At 43.2% G+C, this 26128-nt stretch overlaps 1 protein-coding gene across 13 annotated transcripts in view; it reads left to right on the forward strand.

Annotated features, from left to right (window-relative positions):
- Nucleotides 1–26128, forward strand: part of CNOT1 (CCR4-NOT transcription complex subunit 1) — a 1050915-nt gene that overhangs the window by 577222 nt on the left and 447565 nt on the right. For all 13 annotated transcript variants that reach the window (XM_033940598.1, XM_033940586.1, XM_033940591.1 and 10 more), the window contains one exon: nt 14771–14950. In XM_033940598.1, coding sequence (XP_033796489.1) covers nt 14771–14950 — 180 coding nt within the window. The remainder of the gene's footprint in view (nt 1–14770; nt 14951–26128) is intronic.

The following is a 26128-nucleotide window of genomic DNA, read 5'->3' on the forward strand; positions in this document are numbered from 1 at the left end:
CTGGCTCCTTATCTACCTTCGCATACAGTTCAAGCTCCTACAAGTGTACTCATTCTGCTGCCCCTCAATATCTCTCTTCTGTTTCCTCTCCTTATACACCTCCCAGAGAACTCTGTTTCTCAGATAAGCTGCTCTTTGTTGAACCCTTCTTCTCCACTGCCAATTCTAGACTTCATCACTTTCATTTAGCTGCCCCCTATGCTTGGAATAAAATTACCTAGTTTATCCGCCATGCCTCTTACCTTACTTTGTTTAAAAGCAGACTGAAAACCCATCTTTTTCACAAGGATTCAAAGCAGAAAGTTCTCTCCCCTGAAGCAAAGCTAACACAGGGAGGCACCAGCAGCAGCACTGTGAGTACAGCCTATATTATAGGGGGAGCATGAAAAAATTGAATTGAAGGTTTTCTGGAGCCAGAGATAGGTCCCCCCACCTTCCAGACACTTACTTTAACTTTGTTTTTGGCTTGATATTTTTGGCGGTGGGCATCTTGGATTTTTTCTAAATCTGCCATCTGCCTCAAAACCCTTCAATTTGGCTCAAAATCGATAGGGATAGACTCAACTGGCTGTTCTACCTCCTAAATCATGCCAGTTTTGCACTGGATGTTTGGCCGAGAAGGGTCCTTATACCGCAGCATACATGAGGGAAGGGTGGGATCCCTAGGGCTTGTCCTCTAAGGCTGGGGAACAGCAGGGGGGCCGAATGGTAGGGAGAAAATCCCTCCTGAAGTCCTCGTATAGAGGCACGAAACACAAGTGCGCAGACACAGCGGAGCCTGAGATGTAAGTATGTGGTTCTGCAGGGGTCTTAGGGCCTCCTGTCCAAGGATTTACTCCAGAGTTTGTGAATCTTCTGTAGAAACCTTATTTGACAGGCCTCGGACACACTGCACTGCCTGGATATGCACCAGTATCATATTGTATCTATCATCAAAATATTAGGTGTTCATTTGGACAGGAATTTATCTATGATTAATCAAGTTGATGCATTGGTTAAAAAAAAAAATGTTTTTCATGCTTTGGAAATTTAGTGATTAGATCATACTTTGATGGTAAATCATTTAGATTATTAGTTCAGTCCTTTGTTTTAAGTACTCTGGACTATTGCAATATCCGTCTGATTTTTAAATTGAAAAAATCAGACCACATGACATCCTATTATAGGAAGCTCCACTGGCTCTCTATGGAAGCAAGGGTATAGTTTGTTTGGTTGTCTGTGCTATAAAGTGATATCTGGTATGGCACCGGTCTATTTAGTAGATCAATTCATTTTCTCTCATCACAAGCGTTCCACGCGAATAGCTATACTTTTTGATTTTCCATCATCCAAAAGATATAACCGATTACTGTCATTTCAAGCAGCTATTTGGGATGCAGACTTTCGTCAGTTATTTTTTTTACATCTACAACATATCAAAACTTTAAGATATTGTTAGACTTTTTTGAAAGACAGAATTTGTATTTCATTTTGTGTTTCTAGCAGTTTTCCATTTTATTAAACCGCATAGATCTGAAGGGTAATGCGGTATACAAATGTTATGTTATCCCCTGACACAGTGGTACCAAACCCCGAAACGAAAGCCCTGTCGGGAGTAAAATCAGCTGCTACTAATGAGAATCGAATAACGAGAGAAAAGTGATTTATCCCAGGACAAGCAGGCAGCATATTCTTGACTGATGGGTGACGGCACCGACGGAGCCCCGGTACGGACAATTTTAGAGTGATTGCACTCTAAGAACTTTAGAAAGTTCTAGCTAGGCCGCACCGCGCGTGCGCGAGTGCCTTCCCGCCCGACAGAGGCGCGCGGTCCCCAGTTTTCTTAATTCCGCGGAGCTAAGAAGACGCGTGTTTCCAACGGCTGTTGGAAGTTTTTTTCTATTTCACTTGCCTTCCCGCTCGCGCGTATTTTTTTCTTCATATTTTATTTCTTCTTTCTTATTTACCTTTTGTGTAAAAAAAAAAAAAAAAAATCTTTTTATTTTTCATTTTTTTTGTCGAATCTGACCCGGCGGGGCCTGTTGGCACCATCGAAGCCTCGGGCTTCGATTTTGCTACAGCAGTATTTCCCTTCATGCCCCCGTCACCGGGTTTCAAAAAGTGTCAGCGGTGTGCACGTCCTATCTCCCTCTCCGACCCACACAAGTGGTGCCTCCAGTGTCTGGGTCCGGACCATAGGGCTGAAACCTGCACCCGCTGTAGTTCTTTACAAAAAAGAACTTTAAAAAATCGACAAATTCAGCAGCGGATCCTTTTCGGTACCGCTATGGAAGTTGCACCGGTATCGACGTCGACGACTTCCTCCAAATCGACTCCGACTACCTCGGCACTGCCAGATCCATCGTCGGTGTCGACTCCTGTAGGTAAGCCGGCTAAGAAGCCTTCCCCTACTGTTCTAGGCCCGCCAGTCGAGCATGCAGTGAGCCAAGTCCTGCAGACTGAGCGCCGGCCCCGTAAACGCTCCGCTCCCATTGAAGTCTCTGCCTCGTCATCGGCATCGACTTCTCCCGAGCGTCGAGCGGCACCGAAGGTACCGAGCAAGAAAAAACTGGTACCGGTGCCATCGGGACCAACGTTGGATGAGCGCATTGCCTCTATCCTCCAGGTCCAGCTTAAGCAGCAACTCCAACAGTTGCTCCCGGCTCTATTGTCTCCGAACCTTCCAGTGTCGGTACCGACTGAGCCGTCGGTGCCGTCTGTCGAACAGCCTCTTTTATTGTCATCGACTGTTTCGGCACCGCAAAAATCTTTGTCCACGCCTGTTCTGTCAGCAGAACCAAAACGGCGTGCTACTCCTACGGTGTCGGAGCCGGTACTGTTCTCTGAACCTCGTACCGTTCTACATTCTCCAGGTACCGTATCCACTCGGTCTGGTAAATCGGTACGCAAGACTAAACATACTGATACATCGACTCCACTTTCCCAGGGCCATTTACAATCGGTACGGGACCCTGGCTTGTGGGACGATTCAGATGATCCCCTCGGTACCGAGGAGGATTACACATCTGATGAGGAGGAACCATCGGTGCAGGATACTACTGCTAAGCCAGAGCACTCCTCCTTCACTAAATTTTTAAAGGAGATGTCAGACACTCTGTCTATTCCTTTAGAGTCTGACTCTAAAAAATCCAAGGCATTTTTGGATGCCTTGGATTTTGACCAACCTCCTAAAGAGTTTTTAAAGTTACCCCTCCATGACATCTTGAGGGAAACTTTTTATAAAAATCTTGAAACTCCTTTGACAATCCCAGGAGCTCCAAGAAAACTGGAATCTCTGTATAAAGTGATTCCAATACCTGGATTTGACAAACACCAACTTCCCCATGAATCTCTGTTGGTAGAGTCAACCCTAAAGAAATCTGCAGGAGCCAGTATGTATGCCTCTGTCCCTCCTGGCAGGGAAGGAAAGGCCATGGACAAATTTGGAAAGCGTCTTTACCAAAATGCCATGCTGGCCAACCGCTCAGGTAATTACGCATTCCACTTTTCATTTTACCTGAAGCATCTCGTTCAACAGGTAACCTCTTTTCAAAAGTATATTCCGGACCGTAAACTTCCTGCTTTTCAGCAATGTACCTCTAGTCTTTTGCAACTCAGGAAGTTTATGGTCCGTTCTATTTATGATACTTTTGAACTGATGTCTCGTGCTACTGCTATCTCTGTAGCAATGAGAAGATTAGCATGGTTGCGGGCCTCAGAACTGGACGTAAACCATCAGGACCGGCTTGCCAATGCGCCTTGCCTAGGGGATGAGCTGTTTGGGGAGTCCATGGATACCACCACACAAAAGCTCTCCGCCCATGAAACTAGGTGGGACACCTTGTTGAAAAACAAGAAGAAACCTCCTCCTCCTCATCCATTCAGGCAACAATCTTCATATCAAAGGAGGTTTTCTGCTCGACCGGCTCAGCCTCATCCTCCTCAACCTCGCAGACAGCGTCAGCAGCAGCAACAGGCTCGTCAACAACAGCAACCCACTGTCAAACCGGCTACTCAACCTAAGTCGACGCAGCCCTTTTGACTCCTTTCTCCAGGACATTGCCAGTCTTCCTCCCTCATGTCCTCTACCTCAGCCCATAGGAGGTCGACTAAAAATTTTTCTATCTCGCTGGGAAGCAATCACCTCCGACCAGTGGGTACTTGCTATCATCGCCCACGGCTACTCCCTAAATTTTCAGATTCCTCCACCTGTAAGTCTGCCAAAAGAGTCTGCTTCCAACAAGGCTCAGTCCCTCCTCCTCGCTCAGGAGGTTCAATCCCTCCTTCTTCTCAATGCCATAGAACCAGTTCCTCTGGACCAGCAAGGCCTGGGATTTTATTCCCGGTACTTTCTTGTACCCAAAAAGACCGGAGATCTCAGACCAATATTAGATCTCAGGGATCTCAACAAATGTCTGGTCAAGGAGAAGTTCAAGATGTTATCTCTTGCCACCCTATACCCTCTTCTTTCTCAGGAAGACTGGCTATGTTCCCTCGATCTCAAGGAGGCGTATACTCACATTCCAATTCATCTGATGTCCAGACAATATCTTCGCTTTCTTGTCAATCAACATCATTACCAATACAAGGTGCTACCCTTCGGCCTAGCCTCCTCGCCCAGGGTATTCACCAAATGTCTGATTGTGGTCGCAGCTTATCTCCGCTCCCACAACTTTCAAGTCTTCCCTTACCTGGATGACTGGCTCATCAAGGCTCCTTCTCCTCAGTCCGTTCACAAAGCCACCGATCAGACCATTTACTTCCTTCGACTGTTGGGGTTCGAAATCAATCTACCCAAGTCGCACCTCATTCCAACTCAGCGACTTCAATTCATTGGAGCCATTCTGGATACTGTTCAGATGAGGGCTTTTCTTCCTCCAAACCGCCTTCACACCATCCTTCATCTCTGTCAGCAGGTGTTCCAGCAACCTTCCATCTCTGCGAATCACATGATGGTGCTCTTGGGACACATGGCCTCCACAGTACATGTCACTCCCTTCGCACGTCTCCACCTGCGTACTCCTCAATGGACCCTAGCGACTCAGTGGTCACAAGCGACGGATCCTTGTTCACGACACATATCTGTGACCTCGTCTCTTCGACAGTCGCTTCTTTGGTGGTTGAAATCATCAAATCTGTCCAGAGGTCTACTGTTCCATCTACCTCCTCATCAACTGGTCATCACCACGGATTCCTCCCCCTATGCATGGGGAGCTCACTTGAACGAGTTCCAAACTCAGGGATTTTGGACCACCTAGGAAAAGAAACACCACATCAATTTCCTGGAACTCAGAGCGATGTTTTACGCCCTCAAAGCTTTCCAACATCTCCTTTTTCCTCAAGTTCTTCTCATTTGCACAGACAACCAGGTTGCAATGTACTACATCAACAAACAGGGAGGGACGGGATCCCGTCCCTTATGTCAGGAAGCTCAAAGGATTTGGACCTGGGCGACTGCTCGTCACCTATTCCTGAAGGCAGTCTACATCCAGGGGGAACAGAATTGCTTAGCAGACAATCTCAGCAGAATCCTTCAACCTCACGAATGGACTCTCGACCCCTCGACTCTCCAGTTCATTTTCTCTCAATGGGGCACTCCTCAAGTGGATCTTTTTGCAGCTCCCCACAACCATCAACTGCCCCTGTTTTGCTCCAGACTTTACTCTCCTCACCGTCTGGAACCCGATGCATTTTTCCTGGATTGGACCAATCTCTTCCTTTATGCATTCCCTCCTCTTCCGCTCATGCTGCGCACCTTATTCAAGCTCAAGAGGGAACAAGCCACCATGATTCTCATCGCTCCACGGTGGCCCAGACAGCATTGGTTTTCCCTTCTACTTCAACTCAGTTCCAGGGAACCCATACCTCTTCCTCTGTTTCCTTCACTGCTTACACAGCATCAGCAAACACTGCTTCATCCCAACTTACAGTCTCTGCACCTGACAGCTTGGTATCTCTCGGGCTGACTCCAGCTCATGCTCTCCTTTCTCAGCCTGTCCGTTCTATTATTGATGCCTCCAGGAAACCGTCTACTCTTCAATGTTACCAACAAAAGTGGTCTCGGTTTTCTTCCTGGTGCCTGTTACATCACCATAATCCCATATCTACAGCAGTGGGACTGGTGTTGGACTATTTATTGTCCTTATCTGACTCTGGTCTTAAATCCTCTTCGATAAGGGTCCACCTTAGTGCCATTGCAGCTTTTCATGAGCCGATTCATGTAAAACCCCTCTCAGCTCATCCCTTAGTTTCAAGGTTCATGAAGGGCCTTTTCAATGTGAAACCACCTCTTAAAGCCCCTCCTGTTCTATGGGATCTGAATGTGGTTCTTTCTGCGTTGATGAAGCCTCCTTTCGAGCCGTTGGCCTCGACGCATTTTAAATTTCTAACTTGGAAAGTGGTCTTTTTAATAGCTCTCACTTCTGCCAGGAGGGTCAGTGAGCTCCATGCACTGATGGCGGATCCACCTTTCACTGTTTTTCACCATGATAAGGTCGTCCTCCGCACACATCCCAAGTTCCTTCCTAAGGTTGTGTCTGAATTTCATCTTAATCAATCCATCGTTCTACCTGTTTTTTTTCCCAAAGCCGCATTCTCATCCAGGTGAACAGGCTTTGCATACCTTGGATTGTAAACGTGCTCTGGCTTACTATCTTGATCGCACCAAACCTCACAGATCATCTCCTCAACTGTTTTTGTCATTTGATCCTAACAAGTTGGGTCATCCTGTATCTAAACGCACTCTGTCCAATTGGCTTGCTGCTTGCGTTTCTTTTTGTTATGCTCAGTCCGGTCTGACACTGGAAGGTTCTGTCACGGGCCACAAAATTAGAGCTATGGCAGCGTCTGTAGCTTTCCTCCGTTCCACTCCTATTGAGGAAATCTGCAAGGCTGCTACTTGGTCCTCAGTTCATACTTTTACATCTCATTATTGTCTGGATGCATTCTCACGGGATGGACACTTCGGCCAATCTGTTTTACAAAATTTATTTTCATAATGGCCAACCTTCCCTCCATCCCTCTTTTTTGTTAGCTTGGAGGTCACCCATCAGTCAAGAATATGCTGCCTGCTTGTCCTGGGATAAAGCACAGTTACTTACCGTAACAGGTGTTATCCAGGGACAGCAGGCAGATATTCTTGCGTCCCTCCCACCTCCCCGGGTTGGCTTCTTAGCTGGCTTATCCTAACTGGGGACCGCGCGCCTCTGTCGGGCGGGAAGGCACTCGCGCACGCGCGGTGCGGCCTAGCTAGAACTTTCTAAAGTTCTTAGAGTGCAATCACTCTAAAATTGTCCGTACCGGGGCTCCGTCGGTGCCGTCACCCATCAGTCAAGAATATCTGCCTGCTGTCCCTGGATAACACCTGTTACGGTAAGTAACTGTGCTTTTTGTATTATAGGAACATTGACTGGTTTGATTTTTCACTCCCAGTGATTGCAGCTCATTATGGAATGCAGTGCTTACCTATATGAACATTTATTTATTGAAGAGTCCATTCACTATTTCACAATCCACCTGAGGACTGTACTAATATTTAAGAGATTTATGTACAAGATTTATTGATTTCATCAGTGAATTAATAAACCACAGATTTGTGAATGCTGTTAGCATATTATAGGTAGCTATTTAGGAAAATTTTGATACAATATGCTATAATATGCTTATAATATTGCTGGGCATTTGGGTGGAGTTTTTCAGCTGATGAATGACGGTGAGACAGCCTGTTTTATGTTCCCTGTTGGAGTTCAACATTGTGTGGCTCCTGCTTTCTGAGGATTTTTCTCTTCATTTGGATGTTATGTAATGTAAGTATTGGTCGAATGGAATCTCACTTAAATTTGGATTTGTGTGGTTGTGTGTTGATTTCAACTACCCTAATATTGACTAGGTAAATGTAGCATCAAGGCATGCTAGAGAGATTAAAATTCCTTGATGAAAGCTTTACAGAGTAGCTGGCAAGAGGCGAAGCAATTCTACAAGGACCACTGAAAAGTTCTCAGCCCAACCAAGAAGAGAATGAAGTGGAGCCATGAAACTTACAAGTTATTCCACACTTTTCTTGACACTTTTCCTTTGAAAAGTGTGAAATAACTTGTAAGTTTCAAGGCTCCACTTTATTCTCTTCTTGGTTGGGCTGAGAACGTTTCTGTGGCCCTTTGTAGACCTAGGTCCAGATTCTCAAAACTTTAAAACTGTTGCTAAACTGTTTTCCGGCAGTTTAGCCTGTAAGCAGTTTAGCAACAGATTATCAAAAGGGATTATCTCCCTCTTTAGCGAGGATTCTAGCAGTCTCCTACACTGACATGCAAATGGACTCTTCAACATTGAAATGAGCTCTCCGGTGGATTTTTAAAAATTGCCGAGCCATTTTCTAAAAGCGGCATTGTTTTTTACCTTCAATAAAACCCGAGTGGTCCAGGGGTGCCAGTCAGTGTCGAAGCTACTAGAAATCCCCTGTGTTGTGATGTAGCGGGAGAGATGCCCATCTGCTGCATTACAACACCTCTTGCCTAAAAAAAAAATCCGACCCACACCCATCAGCAGGAAAGATGCCTACGCTCTCCCGCTGCACTAAAATCCCCTGCAGCGGTAGAGATGTCCACACTCTCTCGCTGCACTAAAAAAACCTAGCCTGACCCCCCCCCTGCAGCGGGAGAGATGCCTACACTCTCCCGCTGCACTAAAACCTAACCGGAGCGCCCCCCTGCAGTGGGAGAAATGCCCACTCTCTCCTGCTGGCAAGTAAACCCCACCACCACCCCCTGCACTCCCCTGCCACCCCTCCCCCTTTCCTCAAAGATGAAGAGCGGGAGGGACACGAACTTGCTCCTGCCAGCTGCCTGCGTCAAGTAAGGGAATTCCTCTCCCCGGTGCATATTTGGATGCATCCAGGGAGGGTCCTGAGGCTCTGATTGGCCTAGGTTGTATAAGGCCCCTCCCATATGAGGTCAATCGGAGTCTTAGGCCCCTCCCCGGATGCATCATGAAGGGGCCTAAGGCTCTGATTGGCCCTGACACCTAGGCCTCCTATGGGGCATCCAGGCCAATCAGAGCCTCAGACCCCCTTCACAATACATCCGGGGAGGACCCTGAGGCTCTGATTGGCCCAAGTATAAAGCCCCTCCCATGGGAGGGACCTTATACAACCTGGGCCAGTCAGAGCCTCAGGCCCCTCCCCGGTGCATCCGAAGATGCAGTGGTGAGGGGAATTCCCTTACTCAATGCAGGTAGCTGGCATGAGCGGGTCCGGGTCCCTCCCGTTCTTCATCTTTGAGGTAAGGGTGGAAGGGGGTGGCAGGGGAGGGTTTACTTGCCAGCGGGAGAGAGTGGGTGGGCGGGCATCTCTCACACTGTGGGGGGGGAGGGGGGCTTCAGTTAGGTTTAAGTGCAGCGGGAGAGTGTGGGCATCTCTCCCGCTGCAGGGGGGTGAGTCAGTTGTGGTGTGGGGTTTATTTTTTTTTACGGTGTTGTTGACAGCAGCATTTTTTTCTGCACATATGCCCATCAGCTGTGAGCACATGTAAATTAGGAAATCTTCGCTGCTGTCCATCGACCTTATTTTAATGCACAATTTTTAAGGCATGTCTCTGTTTTTTAGATTCGGTATCAGAACGGCTGCGTTAGCAGACCATTGCTTTTTAATGCGGGTTTTTGAGAATCTGAGGCCCTAGTTCTTAATGGAGCGCATGAATTGGTATGGGAGGTAATGGTGCTGGGACTATTTGATCAGATTTGATATAATCCTTGGAATAAGTTCACACAGAAAATTCTATACAGCAGCATTTAACTTTAAAAAAAGGAGACTTTGATAACACGTGGAAAATAGTAAAAATGAAACTTAGAGGAGTAGCTGCAAAGGTCAGAAATTTAGATCAGGTGTGGATGTTAATCAAAAATACCATCCTGAAAGCCCAGATTAGATATATTCCGTGTATTAAAAAAGGAGGCAGGAAGACCAAATGGTAGCCAGCATGGTTAACGAGTGAGGTAAAGGAAGCTATTAAAGCTAAAAATTCTTCAGAAAGTGGAAGAAGGATCAAATTGATGATGCATCTGTTTTTAATACTGTAGATCACCATGTACTATTGGATAGATTACGTGGATTTGGGATTGCAGGTAATGTATTAAAATGGTTTTGATCTTTTTTGAATGATAAATCTTTCTGTGTGGCTAATATAAATTAGCAATCAGTTTTTTCCCTTGAGATATGGAGTGCCACAGGGTTCTTCATTATCCGCAATGTTGTTCAATTTATTTTTTGAACCAGTTGGGAAGTTGTTTTCAGATCTCAGGCTACAGTATCAAATTTATGCAGATCTGCAATTCTTTTTTGAATTTCCAGCAGATAGGACTCAAGCTTTCCGGTTGTTGTCACATTATATGGATGAGATCCAATTGTGGATGAGGATGATTATCTTAGCCTAAATGTCTGAAAGACAAAAATCTTGTGGCTTTCTTACACTTGTGTTGAAGGAGCCCCGCCGAATTTTGTCTATGTAGGGTTACAATTCAAATTCAGAAGGAGCTTAATAGTCTGGGAGTCATTCTAGATAAAATTCCGTAGACATATCGCTTCAGTTGTTAAGACTGTATTTTTCAAAATCAGGATGGTTCTAAAATTACGAGATCTGTTGTCATTTGCAAATTTTAGACTGATTAAGTAAAGCTATGTTTTGCCACATCTATACCAGTGGTTTTCAACCTTTTTACACCTATGGACCGGCAGAAATAAAAGAATAAACTGGCATCGGTCCGTGGACTGGCGGTTGAAGAACACTGGGCTAAGTCGTGGGCCCATCTCTACCCAATCTCCACCCCAGACCCCGCCCCCATAATAGTACTAATTGCACCTTGCACGTCCCGTGCCTCATCTGGAAGCCTTCCCTCTGATGTTGCAACGTCAGAGAGAAGGCTTCCGATTCAGGCACAGGATGCCCGTAGGAGCCACTGCCCGTGGCTTTGTGCATTGAATCAGTTAGGAAGAGGGAGCTGGCTTGATGATAACGCTGCATCGATCGCACCGTGGACCGGCGGTTGAAGAACACTGTTTTGGGCCTGATGCACGTGCTGGCCCTGTGGACCGGCAGGATATTTTTGTGGACCGGCACTGGTCCATGGACCGATGGTTGAAGAACACTGATCCAGACTATTGTAACACCCTTCTTTGTGGCTTGTCGAAAAACAAGTTGCTCAGAATACTGCTGTCAGGATAATAGCCAGATTGCCTTGCTATTCACATGTCACACCTGTACTAGCTTAATGCAATTGGTTGCCAGTTACATGGCAAATACAATTCAAGATGTTGACCTTTGTATTTAAATCTGTTTGTGACCTGTTACCTAAGGTGATTGCCTCCCTATTGCAGACGTATATACCTGGTCGCCTTTTGAGATTACAAATTAGAGACCTCTCGGTGGTTCCCTCACTTTGTTTGGTCACTAAAGTTGTAAATCGTTCCCAAATGTTTCAGGTCGCTGGACCTTCATTATGGAATTCAATTCCACATTCCATTCATCTAATTTCTGACTTTTTTGGTATTCTGCAAAAGTTTGAAAGCTTATTTTTTCAGATTAGCCTTTTCATGACTGGGCGATGTGTAATTTGGCAGTTATTTGGCCTTATTTTAGGGCTCTGGTTTCAGGTTGTAAGCTGTATATTGTCTTATGTATTTTGTTGAGTTTTTGTGTGTGTGTTTTTTTTTTTTTTTTTTTTAATTATGCATGTATCATTGTTACCTGCATAGATGCTGGATATGTGGGTTATATATGTTAAATATCCAGATTTTTTAATGGGTGAGCAGAGTGAAGAGTGGTATATGGCACATGTTCTGTATCTCAAAAATTAGAGCTGGTAGGAGAAAACTGGTGCCATTTTTGGATTAGACAGGTCAAATATACCCAGAAAATTTGAAGCACCAAAATGAATGTTGGCCAGTGTAATTGTTCTTTTTCATGAGTTATAGAGCTGAGCATAAATGTATGTTATTTTCAGGGAAGTTCCCGTGCCCCTTCTCTTTTCTTCTGTTAACGTAGAGCTCGATTGCTTTGGTAGTTGGTACAAACTGAAGAGGGAAGAAGGTGAAGGAAGAAGAGATGAAAGATGTGATTGACACCCTTCTTCAAGTTGCTTGCGAGCATGGATTGATGTACAGACTCCTGTGTATATTAACAGAAACAAGATTATCCAAGTAAGATCCCAATCTTTCCATCTTATATTGATATTGGCTTCTTGCATTAACCGGGCAGCACACATTGTCCTAAGGAAGAGGATGTGTTGGCTGTTACATAACACCTAGTAGCTGGCCCAGGTGTGAGAAAGCTGTGAGCTCTAGCTCCTGATGCAGATGATGGAAGGATAACATAAGCCCATGAATGCATATGAAAGCATAGTTCTGTGGAGAGCCTGGTTTTTGCACAGATAGGAAGCTCTTATGTTCCCCCTCTACTCCTACCATTCCCACAAACAAATTTGAGCTGAGATACAGAAACCTTGGCTGTCTGCAAAGTACTATGTGTACAGATAATGTAGAGAACCATTGGTCCCAAATTAGTGGGGACTTGGGAGGGGGAGGGAAGAATGAATATTCTCAGTTAGAAATACTTTTACCTAAATACAAGTGACAGTCTTGTCCCTATCAGTAGTATGGCCAGAATACAGCATCCCTCCTAAACACCAGTGATGGACCTCTCTTAATACTTACTGAAAATGTTCTACTTAGATTTGCTATCATTTTTTCTTCTACTTTTCAGATTAAATCCTCATACATATCTAGTTCATAATCCATCTTACATTTTGATAAGTGAAAATGTTTTACATCCCAGAAAATGTGAGGTTAACCCCTTTCTTCCCCACCTATAACTGAGCAATTTGAGCCAATCCAATGTGAATTACCCTCTGTTTTCCTTCCCTTGCATCTGTATGTGCCAAAACTAATCTGCATCCCTCAGCTCTATCAGTTAGTCCCAGGATACAGCATCCATCAGCTCTACCAGTTAGTCCCAGGATACAGCATCCCTCCTAAGCACAATTGACCCAGTGGCGTATCAAGACAGCCAATTTTGGGTAGGCATATATTGCAACTCTGGAGACATACAGTTACACACTACTTTTTCTACTGAACACAATAAGACATCTGCTATGCATATTTCCCAAAGCTATTGAAATTCAAAATTCATGCAATCATTCCTAATTCAATTCATCACCATTTAAGGATCCTTGGAATATAATTCAGTAATCCTTCATTCATTTTTAGAAAGACTGCTTAAATTAATATGTTCCGAGTTTTTCTGCTTTCATGTTTTGTCTTCTAATTCTTTTTCCAGTGGCTTTCCATTTTTCTTCTCTCCAGTATCTTCTCCTGTCTTTTTCCTTCCCTGACTACATTTTTTTTCTTTTCTGCTTCTGTCCACTCAAATGTCACCCTCACCCTTTTTACTTTTCAGCTACCTATTAGCGTTCTGTCTCCTCTCTCATTTCAAATCTGTTTCTTTTCAGTCTTTCACCTATTTCCCAATTCCAGTTTCTACCCACTGTATTCACTTTTATTCCTTGTCACCCTTTCTCCCCTCTATCTCCCTTTCCCGTCCTCCTAACCTAACATCTCCCTATCTTCATTCTATCCCCAGCATTTTCCTGCCTCTTTTCTTCCCTCCTTCCTTTCCCCATGATCCAGCATTTTTCTAACTCTTTCCTTCCCTCCCAGTATCCAGGACATCTCATTTACTCCATTCTGCCCTTGGATCCAACCTCTGTCTCCCCTCATGCAGGTCCTTCTTCCCTCTATGCCACCCCCATGTCCAACATTTCTCCCATTTTCACAATCTCTCCTTCACTCCCTACTTCCCCTGGATCCAACATCTTTCTTTCTCCCCTCCTTTCCACTATTCAGGTCCTCCCTACTAGGCTATTCTATGTCCCAACAACTCACCCTCTTTGCCACTCCTTCTCCCTTTGCTTACCATCATCTATCTCCTTTTCTTGTGTCCCAGGTGCATTTCTCCCTCCTGTTTTCCACCAGTTCATTCTCTCACCCTCTCTTCCACCTCTGGATTCAGAATTGCTCCCCTTCCAACACTCCTTCTCTCCCATTGTCCACCAGTTTTCTCTCCCTGCCCATTCCTAGGGTGGTATCTCCCTTCCTCTTCCTGTCTACTTAAACATGATTCTTAAGGTCACCAGCACAGATTTGAAGTATTATTTTTGACTGATCTTGGAAGCCTTCCCTCTGCTGTGTCATGTGGAAGGTTTCTGAGTCAGAGGCAGTGCAAGGGAATTGCTGCTGCAATAATAAGCTTATGTTTTGGGCATCTGCTGGCACTATAACTAAGCCTCTGCTATCAACTGTAAGGCCCCATGCATGCGCAAAACTAAGCATGCTCAGTGATAGCACCAGTCTTCAGCTAGCAGGGTTTGGCTATCACTTCCAGCACAAGTAATCAGCTGTCTGGCGCTGGCACCCCTGCGCTCCACTAAGGAGGGCTCCAGGGCCTGGACTGCAGGTTGCCATTTGAGTAGCCCTGGTATAGGCTTTTGTTTGAGAAGTTCAGAAATTGTTTGACACAAACAAACATTAATGCTGTTTAATCATGTGGATAAGAAGAATTAAGTGATGTATTAGGTGTCCTCTTATAAGATGGTAGGACACTTATTTAAGGCAGCAAGATAATTTTACAGGGTTGGGAAGCTATTAAAAAAAAATATAAGTTAGAAAATGAAAGCAGAAATTAGGGAAGTCTAATGAACAGTTGATTGCTATATTTTAACTTTAAATCTGTGATCATCTTTTGGCCAGGTCGAAGAGTTGAAGGAAACTGTGAAAGAGGAGTTCATGCCCTGGGTTTCACAATATCTTGTTATGAAGAGAGTCAGCATAGAACTCAACTTCCATAGTCTGTATTCAAACTTTCTTGATGCACTGAAAAATCTGGAGTTTAACAAAATGGTACTGACTGAGACTTATAGGAACATAAAGGTGCGTTTCTGGTCTAATTGTGATTTATGTTATGTTATGTTATGTTATGTGAGAATCCTTACAGCAGTAAATATTTTAAATGTTAAGGAAGAGCAAGGTATGTTGTTCTTGCATCAGAACTTGCAAACAAATCATAGGAATTGCAAACTTTTATTACCAAGTTTAAAAATTGAGGGGCTCCTGCTTCTGTGTCCCCTTATAGCAATGGTGTACTATGGGTCTCCAATGCCTGGGGGGAGCAATATTTATATTGGCACCCCCCCCCCCCCAAGCATACATCATCTCTGGTGCTCTTCCCCTTTCTCCCAAGGCAATACTATCCCAGCTGATGACGGGAGTGTGCAGTTGATGGTACAGCAGGGCCCAGCGCTTCTCTGTATTTGCTCTTCCTGCTTCTGGGCTCTCTTCTCACAGCTCACATCAGCCACTTGAGGTGCCTTGCTCTCTTGATTTCTACTATGCACTAGAAGAGATATTGGGCAACAAGAAAAGTGGATTGGAGTCAGTAGCATGACAGGTAGGTGCCTCTTCTCTTCTTTCATCCTATAAGCTAGAATTGGTGTGTAAGGAGAGAATTAAAAGATAGGAGAAATTTTATTAGATACTTAAAAGAAATCAGGGTTCAAGTCCTTGAGTACCCACATAATATTTTGATTACCAAAGCAATAATCTTGACCTCACCACTTCTGCCAAGAATGATCTTATAAAAGCACATAAATTTGACAATATACTTTTAAAATATTAAACTTTAAATTTTAATATTACCTCAGTAACAAAACTGTTAAATTTGATGAATTAGAAAAATCCCTTCTTCATTTTGTCTTTATTGCTTTTCTATTTTGTCTCTAATATATGATCTTATGCTATATAAACCTTATGGTAATAGAAATCACTAGTACACCATTGTCATATATTATTTGGGGATATTGAAGCCTCAAGTGCTTGCGGCTGTCTGATGTTTAGAACTTGTCTTTATCAAGATTGCCTATTGCAAGCTATCATTGGTTTCTTTATTTATCCCCCCTATATAGTGACTATATTCCTAATTAGTATTTTTTTTTTGTTAATCCTTTCATTTTTATCCAATTATTGTAGAGTATTAGTCTTTCTTTATTGCTTTACAATCACCACCTTTTGAGTTACAATACATTTAGCACTTACTTTTAAGCTACAATATATTTAGCCTTTACTCATGGGTTCTACTGGCTTTTTACCACATCTGTATACTTAGCTTATTCAATGTGGATGCCTGGGACTCTCAATGAAGGTGGATGGAATCTGGTGTTTTTTATTTCATGGGTGGTGCCCAGCTCTACGGAGCGTCTCCGTTTCATTCATGACTGAGCTTCTTCAGGAGATCTTTGAAACGGGTATTTATTATAGTCCACCTTCTAGTATACATAAAAACCTTATGTTATTAAAAGAAGAAGAGTTTTTCATTTCAAGAGAAACTCTGGGTCAAGGCTGTAAATTCCAGGAATCTTCAACAAGTTCCAAAGATCGATGTCTGTATATTTATGATATGCCCACCACTAGTTTTATTGCTCAAGGAAAAAATAAAAAGAATGATATGGTAAAAATGAACATCATGAATTGATTATGGAGTTTTATTTTGTTATGACAACAGTCATAAGAACATAAAAATTGCCGTTGCTGGGTCAAAAATTAATTAGAAATTGTTCATCATCTAGATACCCCATTTTTCACTATTAAATATGTATCTGGAAATTGGTATGGCGAGTGAGGTGATTAAATTTGCAAATGATACGAAGTTATTCAGAGGTAGTGAAGATGCAGGGGGATTGTGAAGATCTGCAAAGTGACATAACCATGCTTGAAAAATGGGCAGTGACATAGCAAATGAGGTTCAACATGGATAAGTGTAAGGTGTAATACATGTCGATATCAAAAATCCCATACACGAATACAAGATGTCCGGGACGGTTCTTGGAGAGACCCCCCAGGAAAGAGACTTGGGGGAGTATTGTTCAACAAGTCAATGAAGCCGTCTGTGCAATGCGCGGTGGCAGCGAAAAGGGTGATCAGAATGCTAGTAATGATTAAGAAGGGGATCACAAACAGATTGGAGAAGGTGATCATGCTGGGTCATGGTACGCCCTCACCCTGAATACTTATTACTCAGCTAAAGTTGGTGCTACTACTTGTAACGTTAAAAAACTATTTTAATTAGTCAATAATACATTCAATGTAACAAAAAAGAATCTATCTTCTTGGCTACCTCTCCCATCCTCAGATGACTTAGCCAATTTTTTTAGTTCCAAGGTATTATTCCTGAGATCTTCATTTTCATTTAGCCCTTTGAAAGTGGACTTAAACCTTAATTTTAATGATGAAGAAGAAGTCCATGCTGACCTATGTTGGTCTACTTTTAACAAACCAGAATGGCACGATTTTTCAAAATTATTCCACAAATATGCTAAATCATACTGTTGGCTTGATTCCTGCCCTCCAGATCTGATGATAGTTGCTTCCTCAAAATTTAAACTGAAGTTATTTGAATGGATTACTGACTCCTTGGATATAGGAAAATTTCCTTCAGATGCTGGTAATATAATAATTACTCTGATAATTAAAAACACTAAGGAATCTATTTCTCTGCCTACTAATTACAGACCAATAGCATCTATTCTCTTTTTTGTTAAAATCATGGGAGGTCTGGTTCATATTCAATTGACTAAACATCTTGAACAACACTCTTTACTCCATGACTCACAATCAGGATTTAGATCCTATTTTAGCACTGAAACAGTGATAGCTGCACTACTGGACTATTTAACAAGCCTTCTAAGTAAAGGCAAAAGTGCACTAATGCTCCAATTTGATCTTAGTAGTGCTTTTGATTTAGTAGATCATTCTACCCTATTAATTTGTTTGGATATGCTGGACCTTCATGGAAATGTTTTCTCCTGGTTTAAGGATTTTCTGGATTCCAGATTGTACCAAGGTAGGTTTAGGACCCACCTCTCTTCAATTTGGAATAGCCCATAATCCCCACTCATGTAGTTCACTGACCTGGACCCAAGAGTACCGAGCAGATCACTGAAACAGCATAGTGGCCAAAGAGGAAGAGCAGTGCACTTTGTAGCCATCAGGGATCCTGGCGATGTAGCCAGCAGAATTAAGCATGTAGCCTTGGAAAATGTGCAAACAGCTGTTTCCCAGATACATGTGACATAAAGGACATGTTAAGAATGTTTATGAATCCAAACATGAGAAGGTCAAGTGAAAAACAGGTTATCAGCAGCGAGCGAATACATCAAGATGACAATTGTCAGGATATATACAACCGTTTCCAATAATACGTGATGTCAGAGTAGCCATAGCTGTCTGTGTCAAAGGTAATGTGACCCGATACTGCTTTAATTTAAGCAATACAGGCTCTCCTCTTTCACCTACACTATTCAACTTTTATCTTTCATCATTGGGTTCATGTTTGAACAACCTGGATATAGAACTATTTAGTTATGCTGCTGATATTACTAATGTCATACCTTTTAGTTCAGCCTTATCCCAGATTACCACTAAAGTCGAAATCGTAATGAAACAGATGGATTCCTGGATGCAAAAATTTAAACTTAAACTAAACACCGGCAAAACAAAGTTTTTATGGTGACCACTAGTAGTATTTCTTTTGAACCTTCTTTTAGTATCAATTCAACTCAGTATATAATTCATCCAACGATTAAAATCTTGGGAGTTATTTCAGATCAGCATCTTACAATGCACGCTCAGATAGATGCTGTAGTATGTAAATGCCACTTCACGCTATGGAAATTACGAACAATTAGATCTTATTTTGAATTTACTGCCTTTAGATTATTGGTTCAATCGTTACTATTGAATCTTCTTGATTACTGTAATATTATCTACCTGACAGTTACTAAGAAAGAACTAGCAAGACTTACAATAATACAGAATACAGCGGTCAGAATGATTTATGGCCCGAAGAAATTTGAACATGTTACACCCTTTTACTGTGAATTGTATTGGCTGCCAATGGAAGCCCGGGTGTTGTTTAAATCAGTGATTCCCAACCCTGTCCTGGAGGAACACCAGGCCAATCGGGTTTTCAGGCTAGCCCTAATGAATATGCATGAGAGAGATTTGCATATGATGGAAGTGATAGGCATGCAAATTTGCTTCATGCATATTCATTAGGGCTAGCCTGAAAACCCAATTGGCCTGGTGTTCCTCCAGGACAGGGTTGGGAACCACTGGTTTAAATGGGCTGTTTCTGTTATAAGGCTGTTTATGGTACAGCCCCTTCTTACTTAGTCAATAGATTCACTTTAGCATCATATAGACACAGTAGATGAACTCATCCTTTGTTTAATTTTCCATCCGTCCAGGGCTGTAGGAGTAAGAAATTTCTCAATCATACTTTGGCATATCAGGATGAACTGTCTTTCATCAGATGCTGCAGAAGACAGAAAATATTTGAAATGTCTGGAGTAGGGTTGTCTGCTGAATTACCCAGAGGGGATGGGCACTTGGAAGCAGGAATGTCTTGAGGGGAAGAAGTCCCCTGTTTAGACTTTGTAGAAGATTTCCCAGATTTTGAAGAAACTGAAGACTTCTGTTTAAGAACAGGAGAGGACCGCAAGACTGAGCCCGCGGAAGCCTTCCTGGAAGCCACTGCAGAAAAATCCACTTCTTGCCCCAATAGCAAAGATGGAGAAGGTTTTTCTTTCTTTTTTAAGAAAATTTAAGTAGGAAAAAAAGTCTCTGGAGAGAAAAAATATCTCTGTGAAGAGAATGGGGAGAGCTCTCGACCTGTCAGGAGCGGTAAAAGAAAAAAAACTAACAGGCTGAGGGGAGGGGCTGCGAGAGTAGCATTCCTGCACATGCCCAGTAAACGTTTAAAAGTTTAACTAGCTAGGGGAGAGGTCCGGCACACAAGCTCAGTCAGCGGACTTCACCTGCAAGTATGGCTGCATTTCCAGCTGCATTCCCCTGCTGTCTACGGAGAACACCGGTTACCTGCATCCTTCTTCTGTCTACAAAGAACACCTATAAGCAACTTTGCTTTCCCCATGTTCCGCATCTCCTTTCTCTGTCTCCTATACGTCCCTTTCTAGTATTTCTCCTGTGTCCATCTCCCTGCTGGGCATTATCTCACCATTCTAAGATCCCCGCCTCCTGTATACAGTATCACTCCACTATATCCCTATTCACCACCTGTCCAGCAACTTCCTTCTGCATTCTTATTCTCCCTCCCATGTCTAGCATTACCCCTCTGTGTCCATATACCACCCTCATACGGTACAGAATTCCCCTTTTTGTCCCTGTTCTTATGCTCCTATCCATGCCCACCATCTTCCCTCTTTTTGTATATCTCCCTGTGTCCAGCTTCTCCCCTCTCTTATTCCCTTACACCAATGTGTTTCACACACTTTTTCCTCCCTCCGCTATGTTTAATATTTCACTCACTCTTCCTTCAGTTCCTTGGTTCAGCTTTTCTCCGTCCCTTCTCTCTTCCTCCCTGCAGGTCCTGCACCTCTCTCCCTTCCCTCTTGCCCTGTTCCCATGGGTCCAACACCTCTATCCCATCCCTTCAGCATCCAGGTGTGGGTCTTGCATATCTCCCTTCCCTCCAGCTCCACTTCACCCACCACATGGTCCAAGCACCTGTTTTTCTTCTCCTACCAATCCCCAGACCAGATACATTACATTACAGTAGTGATTTCTATTCCGCCATTACCTTGCGGTTCAAGGCGGATAACAGTCTCCCTTCTCTTCAGCTCCAAGCGGTACAGCAGCCCAAGCAATGAGTGTAGCAGCAGCCCCCCAACACAAATCCAGCAGCCCTCCTCCCTATCGCAGTTCCAGCAGCCCCCATGCCTTGCTCATGATCGCAGCTACCAGCAAAAAATAAAATCAAACCTGTGACTCCCCCATCGGCCCCTTTGCGCCTCCTGCAGCAGGCCTACCAGCTTTTTAGAAGTGTTTGTAGGACAAAGAGGCAACGCTACATGCAGCGCTGAAGTTCACTGAACTTTCTTTCCGTCAAGTCCCCTTCTGATGTAACTTCCAGCAAAACCAGAAGTTATATCAGAAGGAGGAACTAAGCCCTGCGTGAAACGATGTTACCTCTTCATCCTATGAATGCTTCTAAGAAGCTGGTATGCCCACCCCTGGAGGCGCAGAGAGTCTGACGGAGTTGCAGGTTTGTTTGGTTTTTTGCCGGTAGCCATGATAGGGAGGGAAGGTGCGAGGGAGGGGTGGGAAGGGGGACGACCGCAGAAGGGGGTAGGTTGGAAGGGAGATGACTGCAGAATAAGGTATTTCATCACTCCATAGGGCAGTGAATCCTTTTCCCCGTACCTGCAGTAACGTCAATTCCCTCCCCCCTCTCCCCAGTTCCTGCTGGTTACCTGTGGCTACCAGCGGTTGACCGTGGGAAACAGTCACCGTGTAATTCTCTAAATCAGAGTATGAAAATTCTTATTGTCGAATAGATGTATTACAACTCTTAAAGATCTAAGGGTGTAGTAGCCATTCTTTACAACTTCTGAAACTTGGTCTGAGAAAATTAATTGAGAGTCAACAATGACACCAAGATATTTGAATTTCTTAACCAGGGGAATGTTTGAATTATTAAAATATAACTTTAGATATGATAGCTTCCATTAGTATGCACTGTATTTGTGAGTGTTTTACAACAAGAGATGAGAAATTTATAGCTTGGTCAAAAGGAATGGAATTTTTTTTTTGTAGTTAAACAGAGACTTAATTTCCATGTTCAGCATACTGCCTAGTGTGATATGTAAACTTTGAAAAGTTGTTGTTGTTAGGCGCCATTGACTTGTGTTTGAGTTCTAGTAACTTGATGAATTGTGGATCTGAAAAGAAATTTGTTTTGTGCTAGTCCAGAAAGGTCATCTCCATGGTTGTTTTCAACGTATCTAGCCATCTGGTTGCAGGACATCTTTTTCACATGGTTCCTTCTCCAGTGATGATGTGATCAAAATAAGACAATTGCAACTTTATCATTTGGGCTTCAAGTGACATAGCCGGTTTGATCTCTTCCAGAAATGATTTGTTCTTCTGGCGGTCCATGGCATGCTTGAAATCCTTTTCCAGGACCAAAGCACAAATGAGTCTATCTTCTTTCTGCCTTGTTTCCGTAGTATCCAGCTTTCACATCCGTAACTGACCACTGAGAAAATGAGTGCACAGAAAAGTCTGATCTTCATTTGGAGTGTTATTACCTTGCCTTTGAATGCTTTGTTGAGAGCCTTCATTGGAGAGCGACCAAGTGCTATTCTGCGGAGTATTTCCTCCCTGCTAGTTGCTTGTTTGTTTACAAAAGTGCCCAGGAGATTGAAATCCTTTACAACTTTTATTCTATCACCTTCAAGCTCAAATCTTCATCATTTTCTGTGTTCATGATGATCTTGTTTATATTCAGTTCTAATCCTATGTTAAGACTTTTGACTTTTGGTGCTGGTGGTTGTATCATCTGCATAGCACAGGTTGTTTATAGTTTGGTCATCAACTTTGAAATTGACACACACTTCTTCCAAATTTGATTTTCTGAAGATGGTTTCACTGTACAGGTTGAACAGGTAAGATAACAAGATGCATCCTTGCCTGACACCATGTTTTATTGGAAACCAGTTAGTGTTGCTGTATTAATGCAGCTTCTTGTTTTCATTTAGGCTCTTTATTAGCTGTGTTACCTGTTTGGGTATTCCCATTTGCACTAGAGTTTTCTATAGTTTGTGATCCACACAGTCAAAAGCTTTGCTGTAGTCGATAAAGCAAAGGTACAGGGTTTTTTGTTATTCTTTGCTCTTGTCCAGTATCCATCTAACATCGACAATAATGTGTCTTGTTCCTCAACATTTCTGAAACCAGCCTGAACTTTGGGTACCATATTTTTTGCTCCATAAGACACACTTTTTCCACCCAAAAAAGTGGGTGGAAAAAAGGGTGCATCCTATGGAGCAAATACCCAAATCCCACCCCCACCCCCATTACCTTCCAGGACTGCCCCTCACCCGCCGCCGCTGGTTGCTCACTGCCGAAATTAGAAGAAGGGAAAGGCCAGGCGAGTGCAGCGATTGCATGCCACCGGCCCAGAAGCCTTACCCTCGACGTCAATTCTGACATTGGGGAGAAGGTCTGGGTCAGCCTTACCCCCGACGTCAGAATTGACATCGGGGGGTAAGGCTTCTGGGCTGTCAGCATGTAATCGCTGCACCCGCTTGGCCCTTCTGGGTGCCACGCTGCTACCACATCAGGGGTAAGACTTCTGGACCGGCAGCATGCAATCTCTGCACCCGCCTGGCCCTTCCGGGTGCCACGCTGCTGAGCCAGGAGTCCGCCATTCCGGATGCCACGCTGCTGAGCCAGGAGTCCTCCCCCGGCTGCTGCTGCTTCGGCGACATGTCCTCACAGCAGCAGCAGCGGGAGGTGGTTACTGAAGTGAGATTGCATATTTTAAAAAGTCACAAAACCTTCTTGTCATACCATCATTAAAACTAATCAACACATTGCGCTCCAATAATTTTTCTGTTACTGTCCCTTCTCCCCGGGGCCCATCATTTTTTGACACCCCCCCATGTAAAAAAATTTTTTTTGTAATAACCATGAAATGGAATAAATGGTCAGAATAGAAACAGGCAGTGAAAATTTTCTTTTATTGAACCTCATATATGTAACCATTATTCCAAACATAACATAAATTATGTCTGAATTGTCATGACATTAGAAGTATAGATGGTGTAGTTTCAAGTGATGCTTGGGACATTTCTGATTGTATTTGGTTTTATGTGTTTTTTGAATAGAAGGGTTTTTATTTTTTGAAGGTTTTGTAGTCTGTGGTCGAGGTCAATAGGTTGTAGAGTTAGGAGTCAAGTGTTGCAGCTCGAGTGGCTAGTTTTTTTCTTTTAATGTTTTTGGTTGGAGGGTGTGTGAATGATGTATGGGTTCTCCTATGTGTGGTTGAGGTGGATTGAACTAGTCGATTGTTCCAATAGGCTGGGCTGTCTCCGTTTATTGCTTTAAATAGTAGGCAGGAAAATTTGAAGTGTATTCTCGTTTGCATTGGGAGCCAATGTGAGTCGTGGTATGCCTCTGTGATGTGGTCGAATTTCTTCAGCGAGTAGACCAGTCTTAGGGCTGTGTTTTGGATTGTTTGTAGTTGTTTTATCATGGTTGTGGAATCTTGACTGTTTTCCTCTATTTTTTTTCTAGTTGTCTGCATTGTCTTTTTAGTAGGAGTAGTTCATTGCTCTGGAAGTTGGTAAGTATGAGAGAGAAAGATGAATGTAGGCAAACTTGTTGGAGACAAAAGACTTTTCACAAGGTACATAAGAAAGAGAGGAAGAATAGGAATAAGATTGGAAAGGTGGCAATTTGAACCAGTGGGGTAAGAGTTTAAAGAGTTAGGATTGGGACCGATAGCCCAAGCAGAGGAGAACAAACGAGAGAGAGTATGGAGAACAGAACGGAGATGGCTGAATGAAAAGACCGGTAAAAGCCATCACATTGTTTCAGATCAACTGTGAAAAATATGATCTACTCTTTGGTATTTGCCAGCTACTTGTGATGCAGACTGCCCAAGGAACTTGGCTTGACATAGCATGGCTTATCTTAAGAACATATAAGGAAAGTGGATACTGGGAGGGATGAAAGAAAAAGGAAGATGGGTAAAAAAGGAAACATTAAAAAGTTTGGGAACCTCTATTCTAGGGATCCTATACTGTTAGTATATCCAATTTAATGGCCTGGCATCTGAACACCAAAGTAAACTTATTTAGCTGAAGAAATTAGTTACCTCCCCCCCCCATTCCACACACATTAATTCTCTTCCATTTTTGTTCCCATTATTGTCAAATATATTTTATTGAGCTCAACAGTAAGAGATAAAAGATACAGGAACAAGCCCACAGTTCACCATTAGAAAACATAACAGAAGTCACCCTCCCCAACCCACAGCACCCCATGGACTTTTTGTTCCCATTATAAAAAACACTGATACGTTCCCAGAAAAAAATACATTAAAATAAGAAGTGAAAACAAAGGCCCCTACAGATGAGAACATAACATAAGAATAGCCTAACTGGGTCAGACCAGTGGTCCATCATACCCAGTAGCCCATTCTCATGGTAGTCAATCCAGGTCACTAGTACCTGGTCAAAACCCAAAGAGTAGCAACATTCCATGCTACCGATCCAGGGCAAGCAGATGCTTCCCCCATATCTTAATAACAGACTGTGGACTTTTCCTCCAGGAATTTGTCCAAACCTTTCTTAAAACCAGCTACGCTATCTGCTTTTACCATACCTTCTAGCCACTTCATTTTTAAGCTTAGATCTTTCCTTCCAAACAGAGACCTTGCTAGATGTCAAATATAGAACAAGGTAACTTCACATGGACTTAGCTGTACAGGAAATGTGAATCTCTTCATACACCCTCATACACCCACCGTACAGTACAAAAATGTGCAAAGGTCTGTTTTTTTCTTTTGATCACTACATAGCCTAATGCCACACAAGCAGCGCTGTTACAAACATATTCTGAAGGTCAATGCTAAGGTTAACAAAGTTTCCTTCCTTGGACCACAAGGAGATACTGACAAACCACTGGAAGAGATCCCAAAACAACTACTCAGGCACAACACCCAAAGACCCACTCAGTGTGTGAGCCAGTTGAGTGGAGTGGACTAATTGGGGGTAGAAATGGACCTGGAGTTTGCTCAGCAGAATTTCCCAGACCCACCTCTTCCTCTCAATACATTGACACGCTGTCACCATCACCACCATTAGGAACACCTCACTGGATAGTCCAGCAGTGCTTATAAACTTTATAAAACACATTAACTGAACTCGCTGACATCCTCAGCCTTGCCATTCACAAAGACAGAAGGAAGAAAAGTTCCCATTTCCTGCTGTCTCATGTCCCTGGCCTATACAATATTTTTCTTCTGTAGACCCTTCAAAAGTCTGACCAAATCCTCGTTTCACTTGCATTATAAAGTACTGATGATGCCATCTCTCCCCATTCCCAGGTCCTAAAGTCTAAGACAGTAGCGCAAACTATTGCTGCCAGATTCAGGGAAAAAAATTTTGATTTGATTCAGCCTATTGAATTAGTTATTCGATTCGATTTTCCTGCCCAATTGGGTGTTTTTTTCAAACATCCTGGTGG

The sequence above is a fragment of the Geotrypetes seraphini genome, chromosome 4 (assembly GCF_902459505.1).
Source record: "Geotrypetes seraphini chromosome 4, aGeoSer1.1, whole genome shotgun sequence".
Classification (NCBI taxonomy): Eukaryota; Metazoa; Chordata; class Amphibia; order Gymnophiona; family Dermophiidae; genus Geotrypetes; species Geotrypetes seraphini.